Below are 16,231 nucleotides of genomic sequence, written 5' to 3'. Positions count from 1 at the left end.
TTCAAATTCAATACTGGTTTCAATATCCGTAAACCTTGTATTTTCTCTAATGTTGGCTCGTATTTGATTAGCTTTAAATCCCTGGAGTTTGGAGATGGGTATTAAAATTGAAGATTTTCTTTTTCTTCTGGTAAGCTGAAACTTAACATTCATTTTATTTATTTGAGCATCACGAGACGATTTTCCTTTTGAATTTCATCTTAATTGATTGTATTCAAAAACAGATTCATTCCCATCAAGCTATTTAATGAACCTTTCCAGAAACTGTATATTAATAGTAGCCACAATAGCAGATGTCTGCATACGACTGCCAAGGAAGTAAATACAAAGAGTCATCAAATATGAAAAATGATAATTATCCATAGAAATGGCATAAACGATTATTTTCACACACACACACAAAAAATAATATTTTTTGAGCGCAAAGTTTCAATAATAATGATACGATGATGCAGGCAATATATGAAGAATCAATGTTGATGAACACATTTTCTCATTTGATTTATGATATTGATTTGAAATCAATTGTACTTTTGTTGGCTTTATGAGAATGAATTCGTGCACAATGGTTGAGGGTGCATATTTTGAGAAAATAATAATTTTTTTCTGTTGGATATTCCTAACGTTTTTGAATGACACCTCCTTGAAAAGGTGGATTAAATTCTGATACAAATTTTTGTTACGAAAATAAAAACTCAGACAAGATATGGATGGTGATTGAGAACTCAAAGAAAAATTCTACTAGTCCCTTTACAGAAATTTTGCGGTCATGATAAATTATCATTTACAACAGCCAATATCGTCAAGATACCGCACCGTTTGGATTGTTCTACTTAATTTTTTTCATGCCATCGAGATCTTTTTCCTTCAGTAAAAAAAATATTAAATAAACTTCTAGATGTTACAAAAAAAAGGTATTTTTGTTACAGTCATAAGCCTGTCATTATGTCTTTAAAGGAGACAAGCAGCTCGTCTTTAATATTAAATAAATAAATAAAAAAAAACTCTGAAATGACATTACATCATAATACAATTATTATGCTGGAAATTCATGGCTTTAGAGTTACTCTCACAGCATAACCACCCATCAGTCACACACAAAAAAGTTTTTAATAAGAAATATAAAACCCAAAATTATTTTATTTAATCTCTGGGTTTATAATTAAATTTGAGCTGGGCCTACCACTAAACCACCGTAACCAAATATAATACATGTGAACAAAATGAAATATACTTTGTGTGTCCCACAGTCAAACAAGGAATGAGTTTTTGCTCATGACCGACGAAGATTTGGCATAGAATTTTAACCGAAAAAAAAGAGAACTGGAAAAATGGTTTTTCGCTTCCATGGCACATAAATTTTGTAGGTATCCAAATCATGATGTGGTGGTGTATTATATACCTAACACATAGTAAAGAATATGCTTGTTAACGTTATGTAAATATACACAGCCATAACTTTCGTTGATACATTTTTTTTCCTTCCGACATAAAAGCGAATAAATTTCACTTAACCTAACATTACAAAATAAAACAAAATATAACCTCGACTCGACAGCGGATATGTCACTGGGGATATAAATCTACAGTCTCTGCCGTCTCCTGACCAACTTTGCTCAAAAGAAAAAGAAAGAAATTAAATTTTGTTTCAGGAATTACATTTTAAACTTCTTTTCGAGCTTCTTTTCTAATTTGGTAGCATAACCAGCAAATAATATATAGCTAAAATACGCCGAGTCCATTTCTCTTTTCTTTACGAGAATTCGAGAGTAAATTGTGTACATAAATGAAAATGATGCTTTTGCCGAAAGCTGTGCTGTAATTGCCTTATCATATTTCGTTGTTGTACGTTTCCACGAAAAGAAAAATTCTTTCGATTGTAATGTGTACTTAGTTTCTTCCATTGCTTCTATAATTTGACTTTATTTCGATGCTAAATATCAATTAAATGATTCGGGTATCACAAATACACTGTTTACGTTTGTCGGTAGAGAGAAAAAAAAAATCTTGAAGGGATGAATCTTCTTCATTTTTTTCCTTTCTATTATATCGAAGCTTTTCAACTTTTTCTATGAGCACAATATCAAATTCAAAATTTATAAATCGAAAAATATAAAAGAAACCACAATAACCATATTTTTATGTCGGAAAACGTTTGTGAAATAAGCAATATCCATTAAAATCCTTTTTCGAATAACCAATTCAAATGAAAGAATTTATTGAAATTTACATAGAATAGAATTTGGACCCTTTTCATACCAGAGAAATGGGAAATTAATTTTTTTTTTCTCGAGGCAATCAAATTTACAGAAAATACGGACATGAGTTTTATGTCCCGGGGAGCATCCACCTAACAACGTAACATATATGTTTGTCTCTCTGGGTAATTGTATGTTATTTAGTGCAATTTGGACCACTCGTTCCGGAGATGGAAAATTCCCTATGAAACTTCCTATGATTTTAACATGCAATAGCTCGTTGGGAAAGTCTCGATGAGTTATTATATATGATAAGTAGATAAAATTTGACCATTTAATTGCACTGCAGCGCAACAAAAAATTATAAATTTGATCGAAAAGTTCCCGAAATTTCATCAAATGGCTGTTAGGGTGTAGCGGTTTCTACAAAATGTCTTTTTTTTAAGGTTCAGCCGGAAATCCACTCAGCTGGTCCATCTGATCATTCTGACAGATTTCTGACAACACGAAATTTTGTGGCAACAATAAATACATTAAAATTTGAAATGTAACGAGACCTACTCACTGGCACTAGAAGTTTTCAACAGTACGTAAATTAGCTTAGAAAACGTTTAAAATTAACGAATATGCTATCGGCACCGGGTGTCAATAGTCTCTTTATAATACTGTGGCTAATGTCACCGGATGCCAATAGTCTCTTGATAATACTGTGGCTAATGGCACCGGGTGCGATTAGCATTAGTACAATAAAGACACTATTGGCACCTGGTGCCATTAGCCGCAGTATAATAAAGAGACTATTGGCACCCGGTGCCATTAGTCACAGTATTATAAAGAGACTATTGGCACCCAGTGCCAATAGTGTCTTCCTGGACCCAACTTTTTATGTACACTGAGCCGACGGTAAAAAATCCATATATGTGACATGGACCGAAACCGACGAAATTTTCAAAAATCGATCTGGCGGCAGCACAACTATAAACTTTGATTTTTTTTATAAATAAAATGATCAGATGGACCAGCTGAGTGGATTTCCGGCTGAGCCTTAAAAGAAATAAGACACCGCTACACCCTAATGGATATTCTTTGGAAAGATTTTGACGAGCTTTAGGGAATAGGATAAAATTTAAGAAAAAATTTTAGATCAGCGAAAAAATACTTTTGTAAGAAAGCGTTACAAAAACATCTGAAAATTTGTTCTAGCGTGATGAATTTAGTGCAAACGAGAACGGGCTTTGCTTGTTTTAAGTCATTGAAAGTCTTCAAGTTGGTAAAGAATATTCTTTCACTCTTTCACGTTCATCTCCACTGAAAATTCTCCAGCCCACTTCAAGGTTACAACAATGGTTTTCTTGGTCTAAAAAACTATTTCCTTCCTAATTCATGTATTTGAATCAGATTTACAATATTAAGCGTAGCCATTGCTTTTGACATTCTTTCGACTTTGACCCATTTTTATCCTTGTTTCTCACATTCTTTCGGCTTTTATATTTACCCATTTTTCTCTATTTACCTTTTCTTTTCTACACAAATTCCCTATTGCCTCTAGCATCCTGTGACACCATTACCCCAAGCAAAGGCCTTCCAAAAATTGTTAGTATCAAAGCCACTCAATAACATCCATTCTGTTCGAATGAAATGATTCGATGTGCAATAAATTCAATTTTTTTAGTAATCAAAATGAACTTAACTCCTGGCAATAAAATATTTCCTTAACACGTACAATTACAACAGATACTTACGGTTTTATTTCCGTTACATGACACAAAAAAGTACAACCTACGCACAGTATCATCAAATCTGCTTACAACAAAGTATCTAATTCATTCTACAACGCACGTATTGCGATTTTTTTTCTTTAAAAAAAATATTCAAGAACCTTTTTTATGACACCGGTACTCGTGCTTATAGTCCTGATAATGCCTTCAACTTATGCCTAGTAGAAGAAAAAAGGTTTTGCTATTATTTTCGGTGCATAGGTTTGTGTTTAGAACATAAAATCTTCACATTCGCTATTATCACTTGCGCATATTACATTCCACCATTGAGGTCCAAAAATAAAGGAAAAACATTCAAGTTTTTTTGCGTTTCTTCCTTTGTAGTTTCACTTTTCGTCACTAAGAATCCCATATATTCATTTCCTTTCAAGAAAAGAAAAAAGAGGTCGGTAAACAAAGAAGCTTAGATTACTCAACCATAAAGAATCCTCTGTTTGATTCTAATTTTTTCTTTCGTATACATTTGAATGGGCTGTGTAATATAAAAGAGTAGGAACTCGATCCGTCTTTACATTTCATACAATTACTGGCATGTGAATGAATGACATGACTTGTAGGACGAGGACATTGACCTTGTGATGTCTTATTAGTGTATTGTCAGCGACAGCATTTAATAATAACGAGTCACATATTGTGTCGAAATGGATCTGATTCATTGAATAGAAATCAACGCTTGACTGCTTGATTGAGAAAACTATTTCATTTTCCTTTCGAAGTGTTTCGACGTCTGTTTAAGCAATAAACAGTTAGATTGACATTGACGTAGACTAAATTTTCAAAGCTTTCGAAAGTTTATTAACGAAAATATTGTACGTGGTCGGTGAACAAATAAAAACTAATTTGATACAAATATTACTAGAGAACCAAGTGATAATAGCACTTTAAAGTTTAAAACAGTGACACTTTGAACGTTATTAGCAAGATGTTACGGACACGTTCTGTGGACACTTTCTTCACTGTGGTGTCATAGTCAGAAGAAATATTGTGTGAAAGTTCAAGTTGTTTCTGAAACCAAATGGATTTGTTTTCGGAATTAATCACATTTGATGTCTATGGAGACAGTTTGAATGTTCTTTATCAAGAATAAAATTAAAGTTAGTGATTTGCTAGGTTGTATATGTACATTTAGTTATTCGTTGGTGGTTTGTACACCAGATCCGTTCGAGCCAAAGATAAGTTTAACAACAAAGGCTCACTTTCGCTAAGTGTATTCAATATTGATTTCACTGAACTGGTCTTTTGCAATTTATTTATGAATAGTATATTACCACCCACAGACATTTTTATGAGCTTTTTACACGTATTCGATAGCTTTATGTGAGTTGGCGATGATCTGCAGTGAAAGATTCAACGTAGCTATAACGTCTACCATTTTATACATTTTCCTCGACCTTTCCTTAGGACAATTGTCAATTGCATAAAATGAAGTATCCTCATTCAATTGTATTTTAACCAACAAAAGAAACGTAGTAGTAATACGAATTGTGTAATAGAGAAAAGGAAAGTTCTTCAATGATAATTTTATTCTTGATTGCAGTCGCCTAGCAACCTTTTGTCGTTTTGTATAGTGAAAGTAACACAAGGTCAAAATCATAAAACGTCTTGCAGACAAACTTCTGCTGGATATAATATGCAAAGTATGTCGATGATGATTTTCATATGATTCACAATATCACATAATGTTGAAAGTTACTTGAACCATTGAATTCGAAGTGTTTTCACGAAAAGACGATTCTTATATTATATTTTTGGCAAGTGTTGTTATGTGGTATTGTCAAATGTAAACCGGAGTGACAATACAATTTGGCTTTTTGCTTCTGCTCATATATTTAAATTATAAATGTTTTACAAGAGTGTACAGAATAACAGTGATATACTTGAGGAATTGAATAGATGGCAGCAATATGAGCAATGTTATTGCTGCTGTTTGTTATTGTCTTGAGCATTATGCTTCAAACTTTTCGTACTTACAGAACGTTGAATGGCTGTAGTTATTAAACTATTATTTATGCGATGTTTGCACAAATATTGTGTTGGATTTTGCTTTATTTTTGCTATTGTATTTAATGTAGAATATTTTGCGAGACATGAAAATTGTGATTTAATAGGAAAATTTTATGCGATGTTGAATATTACTCACGCACCAGTTACGATAAGTGCCATATGCCATGAATGAGCACGTTCATTCACGCTACATTAGATAATTTATTATTTTCAGAGTTAAATATCTTAATTTCACATCTTTCGAGTTTTGGTTTCATTGCTATGAGACGTGTGTATTTGGTATAGGTATTTCCTATCAATTGTCGTTTGAACAGAAGTCAATCAAACTCAAACAGACGATAAATAAAAGGGACAGGTCATCATTTAATTTTCAGGAAATCGATAAACATTTCCCTGAACACGCAAATACCTTGCTGCTTGCAAACAATTTCTTTTTGACAAAAATGAAGATGAAAGTATGTTTGATAAGTATACACGGAAAACTCATATATGCACCCCAGACGAAGAAATCGGGAACAGCTTCACGATTATAGAACATTAGTTGTGTGCTGCATATTGATCTGAGGATCATACAATGCCCGCCTAATGAATATTGTTGTTGTGTGCTGGATATTATTTTTCAGCGTGCAGGTCTTAGCTGTATGCCTGTTTTATAATATAAAATGACGTAATTTTTTTCAATTCAATAAACAACCTAATTTATCGTTTAATAGAAGAAATTAATTTAATTAATTTTATCAATTTTATTTGCGTTAGCAAAAGTAAACAAAAAAACTTTTTCAATTTTTTTTTTTTTTTTTTAATTTTATTATTATTATTTGTTATTAGCCGTAGATTTATATTTAAATTCATCATATTAAATTGCTAACAGAATTTTTTTTTTGCTTACGTTTTTTCCGGTCACCCACCCAAGTACGGACCGCGACCATCGATGCTTAACCTCAGTTTCTGACTGCCAACGACTTTACCACTGCTGCTATACTGCTTGCATATAGTGGCAGTCTTATTTCGAACCGTTGTTACTTTGCTTTATGCAGCACACAGGCATATTTATACCTGCATGCTGAATATTGACTAAATGAATAAAGTCGTCCGTATTTAGAATGGGTTATGCAACAACATTTAATTGAATTTATTTTCTATGAAATGTAGTACTTCACCCCACTAAGGAATGTCATCGGATATTATTATTTTAATTCTGAGCCTGGTTCTGAATTAGAGGTTTTTTCAATCGTTCTACAAAAAAACTGTTCACATTAATAGTGAGCATCTATTACGCGAATTAATAAATTAAGATTGGCTCACCTAGTTTGTGTATATTACGTAGGTGGAAGCACGGGGTTTCAGGGGGTTTCGAACATTTAGTTTTTTCATGTTGCAGATATTGAAGTGTCAAATTCTGTCCAAGATGTGACATATTTGCAAGGTATTGGCCTTTTTCACAAAGTATAATCAGCGTAACCTTCGTAAAAAGAATCTTGAATATGACAAGAGCACGTGTGCCAACGTGTAAAAAACAAATGTTCAAAACCCCCTGCTGAACCGTGGCGATCCTCTTGTCAAACGGACAGTAAACAAATTCCATCATTTATTGCTGAATACCACCAACTATTTCTGTTAACATTTCAAAAGCCTTTAACACCGCAAATGGATTTGAAAGTTCGTTCGTCAAAATTTCTATTGAAATACATAAATGTAACATTATCATTGCATATTAATTCGGTAAAAATAGAAATAACTTTAAATGAAGGAATAAAATTAGATTTGATAATCATCTTTATGCGTATGTTCTTGAGATCTTCCTTTTATTTCATTAAAACAATAAATTTATTGTTGCATAGTCCATTCTAAATACAGACGACTTTATTCATTTAGTCAATATTCAGCATGCAGGTATAGTTCGATAGTACCATTTAGTCAATATTCGGCATGCAGGTAAAGTTAAGTAATACATCCCACAACTAATTTGAAGATATAATTCAGCACACAGCAAATATATACCTGGGAACCTCACAATATTCCTACGAGCTGAATAATATTGTTGCCGGAACTATATTTTGAAAATATTCATATTACATGTTTATTGTAATACAACACACGGGAACATTATTCAGTCTGCAGCAAATATATGCAGCACACAACAAATGTCGAATTTGCCGAATTTTCCGTGTACCAGAAACGTTGTACATTGATTGGTTGCTGCTTCTTTCGTTATGGTGATAGGCACACCACAAGCAAGCAATATTTTGGTACCTGCCCCTTGCGAAAGTTGACCATTACATAGCTATTTGCTAAATTTGACGACATGAGTATCGACGACTTTCTGAAGAAATGGCGAGTTCCTGACGAAAAGGCGAGTAGTCGAAGTTTCTTCAGGAACTCACCGCTTCTTATGAAGTTGTCGCTTCTAAACAATCTGTAAAAGGGATATTCCTTTTATAAAAAATTAAGAAACCGCAAGGATAAACGGCAGATTGCTGAAGAAGCGGTGAGTTCCTGAAAAAGCTTCGACGACTCGCCTTTTCGTCAGAAGCTCGCCGCTTTTTCAGAAAGTCGTTGATACTCATGTCGTCGATTTTTGCATCCAGCCAGCATCCAATGCAATCTACTATTACAGCTTATTATTTTACAGTATTACTGCATTACTATACTATACCGTTCTGATAAATCGGTGACAGACAGGGTATATTTCTCGTAGATATGGCTTCCTGTCACATCACACCAATTCTAACCAACCTACTCCAAGATTTAAAATGCACACAAACCTTAAATACTTAAGCTAACAATTTGAACAGATGTTACTCACTTACGTTTTGACGAATATAATTAATGTCAAGCCGTTTATATAAATGCGTCCACTAGTATGAGTATAAAGCTAACACAAATGTGCATAGCACGGAATCATTTATAAGTTTATGTCCAAAGAAGAATGTCTTCTGTATAGAAAGTCAATGCTTTCTACCTGCCATTCGTAGTACATAACTCATATTGTTTTTTATTTATCAAAAGATCCCGTCGTAATTGGTTGACCTAAAACAGTTTTTTTTTCTTCTCTTGATTCATTACACTCAACTCCCAACTCAACAGAATGAATTATAGTATCATATCCCGTCCTATTAATAATGCTGATGTTGTTATTTAGCATCGTCTCTAACACTGTTCTCCAAAACAACCATCCGAAACAACGAGCATGGTATTGTACAATCAATCTCACCTTCTACACTGTGCTTCTTTTGAACTGGGTTGGTTTCATTTACTCGTCGCTTCTTAGTTGTGTATACACCATCGGCACAGGCATATCTTTCCGTTAAATCTAACCACATTTAGTTGATTACGGAAGGAACATTTTCCTCCAGTTCACATAATTTATCATATTATTTATACCGAAACATGAATGTGTGCCCAACGAGAAGTATATTGTGTGTGTGTGTGTTTTGGTAAATACGAAATTCCCACATACAATAGAAACGGTGAAATGGTTTTCAATCGGATGCAATGTCCATACGAAAGCTATCATCCACTGTAGACTGTTACCATCCAGGAACAGCAACCCGAACAGCAACCAATTAACTATTGTTGTTTTGAATGTGTAGCATTACATGTTCGTCTTTCAATGGTATCACCTTTGAAGATTGTTATTCTCTTGTTAGTTGAAAATATTTAATGATCAATTAAATTCATGGTAAAACATAATTGCAAACGAGTCTGGTAAGAAATGATAATGGTCAAAATGATAAATATTCTCAATAATGTAAAGAGTATTCATCCTGGTTATACCACACAATGTCCTTCCTTCTCACCTGGACCCATCATTACCCATGCTTATAATAATGAAATTTTTGGTAAAATTACTATTTTTTTCTCAACAACCGGGGCTGAACCACATACACTTCAGATTTTCCTTCAAACTTTGTATGGAGTGTGTAATTAACTGGAAATAACTTCAATTTGGGGTTTTTGGGGCCGCAACTGCTGCATCAATTTATATACTGACAACACCACAGACAACCCTATTACATTACTTGAACGTTCGAGCATAGATCATTATTATAGTTTAATCATAGTTTGAAAATCACAACCACAAACTCCCAGCACATCAATAATTTATAAAATAAACAAGGTCTATGAATCGCTTTATGGTTTAAATGTTGTTATAAATTTCTGCTTGCCAACTTTATCCAATTTGTGAAACTACTGGAGTCTTATGTAAACAAATGATAAGGAGCGGCAAAGTTTTTATCGAATATTGTTCAACGTTTAGCACCTGTAAATCAACATAACTTCTTCTTGTTCATCTGAAAGACAATCTTATAAATTACTGGGAAAAAAACATCAACTTGCTGGCACGACGAAAATGTATTGATGTTGTTGATAAAATATTGGTTGAAACTCTTGTACATACATCGAGTTATTGATGTTATTCTAATAAAATATCTTTGCTAAAAAAAAACAGAGAGTAACATAGAAACGAAAAGAATACTAAAACTCTAAATCCAACGAGCTGTGTCCATTCTAAAATCCCCCATCAGTTTACATAAATCGTATCAAAAAGTTTTCCAACAAACAACTTCTTCTGTGTAGGGGGGAGAATTGAGACTTTTTCAACGACCCCCAAGTGGCTTCTAGTTGACTTTCGTTGCTTTAATAAAATCTTTTGATATCTAAAATTGGACTACTTTTATTTGAAACTTTTTTTTACATAAAATACCGTTCGTCGGCATATTTTTTTTCTTTCAAAATATTGGCAAGTTTGCTCTATATACATCTCCGTGTGATAAATGTATATTTGTGCTATATTTGGAGAAAAAAAATCACCATTCTACGCTATATTTATTCACGGAAAATTGAAGACGTTTATGGAGTTTATGTGAGCGGTAAAGCAGAATAAATATAACATGGAGTATAAGTAAGTTGTTTGAACATTCTAATTTAAACCTCTAAGTCTAATGAATTTGTAATTATTTTTAGAGGATTATTTTGTTTGTTTGTTTATTTATTTCCCCTGAGCAATGCTCAGCGAGCATACATGTTTTCCGATTTTGCTAAAAGGTAAACGACTTCAAGCTTGAAAATGGACATATTTCGATGAGCTAGATTCGCTTCCTGAGCTAGGGTCGTCTAGGTTTTTCATCGATTTCCGAGTATGTTAACGGAAGAATCAGAGAGATGTTAATATAGCGACTGGACCGTTTCGAAACGACGTCCCAGTCGTCATATTAGCATCTTTCTGGAAAGAATATGTTCTCATCTAGCCATAGCTATTTCATTATTTTTTGCTGAAATACTATTTTCAGCAACAATTGTACTACGCACAGCACTGAACCAAGCACTAGGACCGATTTTCAAGAGAGCCTGTGTTGTCATTATAAAAGATGAGAGTTACCGATTTACTATATTTTGGACACACATGCGCTAGTTGTTGAAAGTATTTTGGTTTCGATAATTAAATGTTTTATCTATTTGTATATTGACTTTATTTAAAGAATAATATTTGACAACCTTTATACCTACGTGCCTACAGTTTAAAGTGAACTAAAAATTTAAAAAGTTTGCCCCTTTAGAGGCTCTCATTTAATGTATACTGTGGCGGTTCAAAAAATTAAATTTATTTTGTGACAGATCAGAGATACCAAATGTCAATTAAAAAATTTGTTGTCGTGCTTGGTTCAGTGCTATGTTCTACGCTATGGCCAAATTATGAAATTTTATATTTTTCAGTCATATTTTCCTCTCTCAAAATTTGGTCGAATACGAAAAAGTTATTTTCATGTTTCGGGGCTTTGCAGAAATTTTCTCGGGTTTTCAGTCCATACATGAAAAATAATGTGCGTATCAGTCTTGGCAAGCGGGTTGTAGGCATTTTCGCGTATTATATAGTCCGAACGAGGTGAGTCACTTCATTCGGGCTATAATACGCCAAGACAGACACTATTAAGTATCTGTTGTGGACGCTAGATTTTAGAAAATTTCACGGGTTCTAGCTCAATCGTAATACATGAAAATGACTATACCTGTTCCTGTTCGTAGAAATTCTAAAATTGAAAAATGTACTGAAACTGAGAATCGTTTTTCGAAACTAGGATATAAAGTCAACCGAAGGTTTTCGAGATGTAAGATTTTTTGAATTTTTTGTAAAATTCTACTTCTATGGTTACAAAATCTGCAAAAAAAAAAGAACATCAAAATTAATTTCTGACAACTTTTACAACGATAAAAGGCATCAGCTTTCCAAGGTTGGGAAATAACTTCACTAAAGAGCCTCAGAAATTCATTTATTGGTTTAACAAAAAAACTTAACAAAAATCCTCAGAGTCAATTTTTGATAATTTTGCAACAACGAAAAACCTCAAAGTCTCGAAAAGAATTTTTTTATAAAATAGGCCCTGGTTCAGGCGTCCCACTTGTCCGAAATGTCCGAAATGTCCGAAATTTTATACATTTGTCCGAAATGTCCGAAATGTCCAAAATTTTCTTCAAGATCTGACCGGATTTAAATATTGAAACTTATAAAAGACTCTACAAAAAAAAATCGCCTTTGTACCAATTCTTTGTCTTAAAATTTATATCAACATAGATGAGGGAGTAAATTAATTTTACGTACATATGTACATATGTACAACCCTTTGAATTATTTGAATTAAGATTCGTCCATCAGTCAACAACAGTCATTCGCTAATTAAATAAGTGTTTTACTAAAAACGATTTTGATTAAATCGTTACTGAATTTGTTAAGGGCAGATTCCGCCAATAACGGTCTGTTGAGTTACAATTTTTAAGACTGAAAACTCTAGTTTCAAGAAAAAATCGTAGTTTCAGGCATTAGACTGATCCTTCCTCTATTGCCTCAAAGTGTTAAAAATTTGATCTGAGGTAACTGGTCATACAAAACTATTGCAATTGGCGGAGGTCTGCATTTTCAAACCCATATTCTACGGCAATCTCCGCTATCAAAACAATTTTTCCGCCAACAACGGATTTGTTCCATAGTTTTTCACGCTCTATCGTCTCCAGCAAGTTTTTTTTCGTTCACCATAGAAACTCAGGCGTCCGCTGATAGACGATTTTACAGATTTTAAAATTTACCATCAGCGAACCGGCGAGCCGCCCTTAACTTAAACTACTTTCATTTCACTCGTCACAATCCGAGCCTTCACATAGATATTTTAATAATCGATGAGATAGACACGCTCTCCTGGTTTCTTCAGGATAACTTTAACTTCTGATGGCAGTCTAATTCAAAAAAACTCTCCATCCCATATTCCTATATTGACAAATTTGTAAAGATTTTTTATTCAGTAAGGGAACTATCGATATTGTCGAATTTTTTAAGTTACTTGGAACTAAATAGAAAATTTGCCTGCCTGTGGCGTATCGAGCTTCGAAAAGTAAAAATACGACTGATGTTTTGAAGGTCGACGTATTAGGCATCTAGCATAAATTTGAAGTGCGAACAATAGTACATTACTAAACTGTATAGTATGGCGTTTTACTTTACGAGCGAGGGAAAGGGTTTTCACTAGTGAGAGAAAGGCTACAAAAAAAGGCTAAAGTAAAATACATTTCTAAGCATTAGTACAAAATTTTTGGAATTGAAGTCGTCTGCGGTAAAAAAGTATGTTGCCTGGAAGTTCAACTAGTTTTATTTGAAGAAAGCCGTTCTAAAACTTTTTCTTACTTTTTTAAATATTTTCAGCCAGGTTTCAGTTAACCCTCAAATTTAACAATACTTTTATTAAAACATTTTTCAAGTCCTATATACCAGCTAATGATCAATTCATGTAACGTCAAAATATACTCCAAACAAATTTTTGAGTTTAGAATTTGTCACCAAATTCTGCTGATATAAAACGTTGAAATTTGGTGAGGGAATGATTTTAAATGTCTCACAGACAATTCCTATTGCGATTCTTTAGTGAAAACTGGAAAACATTTGTCCGAAATTTTTTCTGGAAATGTCCGAAATGTCCGAATTTCGGACAGGGCAAAATTTAGTGGGAGGCCTGGTTACATATTAACTAGGTTTACGTGCGCGTTAGGTATACGAAGTTGTCTGACCATTTAAGAGCGCTCACCCCTTGGCAATTTTCTAGCCTTCATTTGTGCGCAAAAATTTTCGTTTTTTGAAGATTTCTCTGAACCAAAATCTTTTTTCCACTCGGAGAAACCTTTGCAAATGTGTAAATTTATGTGTTTTGCAAATGTTTCTCCAAGTGTTTTAAGTTATCGACCACAAACCAATTTTTCCCTTAAAAGTAACACATTTTTGCATGCTTTAATGGTTTTACTTTTTCAAAAAAAGATTTTCGTTCAGAGAAATCATTAAAAAAACGAATATTTTTGCGCACAAATGTAGGCTAGAAAATTGCCAAGGGGTGAGCGCTCTTAACAATTATGTTACGTACAAAGTGTGGCCAGACCGTACAGACCATGCTGCATGTGTGAGATTTTTAATTTACGTAACCGTATAATGCACTCGTCCATTTCAAAATTACCTTCCAGTGGCATCAGACGTAAGTATGTTTGTATTCATGTAAATCGGCAGCGATGGCCAACATAAATGAATGTTTTGTGTATTTTCGTGACAACGATTAGCTAAATAACTAAATTCACGATAAAATCGATGCTAAAAGTGTGATAACAACCACAATAGTTATCAATTCTGAATAATTCCTGTGTGGCCACGTGCATCATGTCTTTATGATAAATAGGATTATATTTTAGGTTAATATTTCAACAAGTTTTGTGCGTATTATTGTTCGTGTTGTTCTGAAATGTGCAATTTGTCCTAAAATTCTGCCGTTTCTTTGATTAAAAAAATTAGCAGCAACGGAATGCAAAACATAACCCAAATTCTACTACGCTTATACAGGTTAATCGTAGCTCTAAATTCCAAAGCGTTACTATGTCGGGAGGATTGGAAAGCTTTGCACTGACTGTGTCAGATATCACAAAAATGTTATCCGCCACCACTCATTTGGGATCGAACAGATGTAATTTCCAAATGGAACAACATGTGTACAAGCGACGCGTGGACGGTATTCATATCATCAATTTGGGACGTACATGGGAAAAATTGTTACTGGCAGCTCGTGCTATTGCGGCGATTGAACATCCTCAAGATGTAAGTCGATAAACTTGGATATGCTATGTTATCTTTGATGATTCCACTCGCCACTCTACGGCCTCCATTGTGTCGAAATCTTCAGCAAAATCTAATCTAATCGGTCGTTTACAGGTGTTCGTCATCTCATCTCGTTTGAGTGGACAACGTGCAGTCCTTAAATTCGCTAGCAACTGTCAGGCGACCCCGATTGCTGGTCGCTTCACACCTGGTGCATTCACCAATCAAATCCAACGTGAATTCCGTGAACCTCGCCTATTGGTCGTCACCGATCCATTCACGGATCATCAGCCCATCATCGAGGCTTCGTATGTTAACATACCAGTCATCGCTTTCTGCAACACCGACAGTCCATTGAAATACATCGACATTGCCATTCCATGTAATACCAAGGGTTATCACTCGATCGGTTTGATGTGGTGGTTATTAGCGCGTGAAGTGTTGCGATTGCGTGGACGCATTCCACGAAACGAAGAATGGAGCACCGAAGTCGATCTGTTCTTCTATCGCGAACCTGAGGAGGCAGAGAAAGAAGAAGCTCAGGCTAGAGCAGCTATTCAAGAACCTCTTCCACTTGTTCAACAGGTTGCCGAGCCGGAGAGTTGGGATGAAGTGCTACCTCCACCACGTAGAGTTTTTATTCCAGCTGACGACTGGAACGACGGGGTTGATGAAGATCAAATTGTTGCAGTTGATAATAGTGCACCTATAATCTGGGGTGGTGGTGTTGAGAAATTTTAAATGTCTCACAGGTTTATGTGTGAATTTTACGTGTACATCAAGAGACATGGATGTATAATAAAGTTTGCAAATAACAAGGATAATGTCTTTCGTTGACGACCTATATTACGAATCATATATGGCTTTGGTCCGTTGACTTTTACGGAGAATGAAAATCCATTCGATAAGAAACTCAGCATTTTAAACGGAACGAGACGGTGCAACGAGTATTAAGTAAACAATGGTTATGTAACTGATTTATGCAGAAAACCATTTTTCATCCCATACAACTTGCTTTTCTGACAATATCGTCTATAGACGCACGATTGATCACACTCAATTCAGTTTATTTGTGTTCGTTAGTTATGTTTGTTATGATCAATCCCATTTAAAATTGTTAAATTCATTGT

The 16,231-nt window shown here is 34.2% G+C and overlaps 2 protein-coding genes across 2 annotated transcripts in view; both read left to right on the top strand.

Annotated features, from left to right (window-relative positions):
• Positions 1–16,231, top strand: part of LOC119071187 (dipeptidase 1-like) — a 116,620-nt gene that overhangs the window by 71,123 nt on the left and 29,266 nt on the right. The gene's annotated exons all lie outside the window — the stretch shown is intronic.
• LOC119071287 (40S ribosomal protein SA-like) lies at positions 14,360–15,920 on the top strand. The gene is made up of 3 exons (XM_037176157.1): positions 14,360–14,490; positions 14,850–15,101; positions 15,216–15,920. Exons 2-3 carry the CDS (start codon positions 14,883–14,885, stop codon positions 15,840–15,842), a joined length of 846 nt encoding a protein of 281 aa, XP_037032052.1. The 5' UTR covers positions 14,360–14,490; positions 14,850–14,882; the 3' UTR covers positions 15,843–15,920.

This window comes from Bradysia coprophila (assembly GCF_014529535.1).
Source record: "Bradysia coprophila strain Holo2 chromosome IV unlocalized genomic scaffold, BU_Bcop_v1 contig_144, whole genome shotgun sequence".
Classification (NCBI taxonomy): Eukaryota; Metazoa; Arthropoda; class Insecta; order Diptera; family Sciaridae; genus Bradysia; species Bradysia coprophila.
The sequence above is the reverse complement of the archived record's forward strand: the minus strand, read 5'-3'. Positions and strand labels throughout refer to the sequence as shown.

What these genes read in the sequence shown, in the direction of transcription:
- LOC119071287 (XM_037176157.1), top strand. Translation starts at nt 14,883, where the DNA reads ATGTCGGGAGGATTGGAAAGCTTTGCACTGACTGTGTCAGATATCACA. An exon ending in CGATTGAACATCCTCAAGAT is followed by an intron (nt 15,102 to 15,215) that starts GTAAGTCGATAA and finishes GGTCGTTTACAG; the next exon opens with GTGTTCGTCATCTCATCTCG.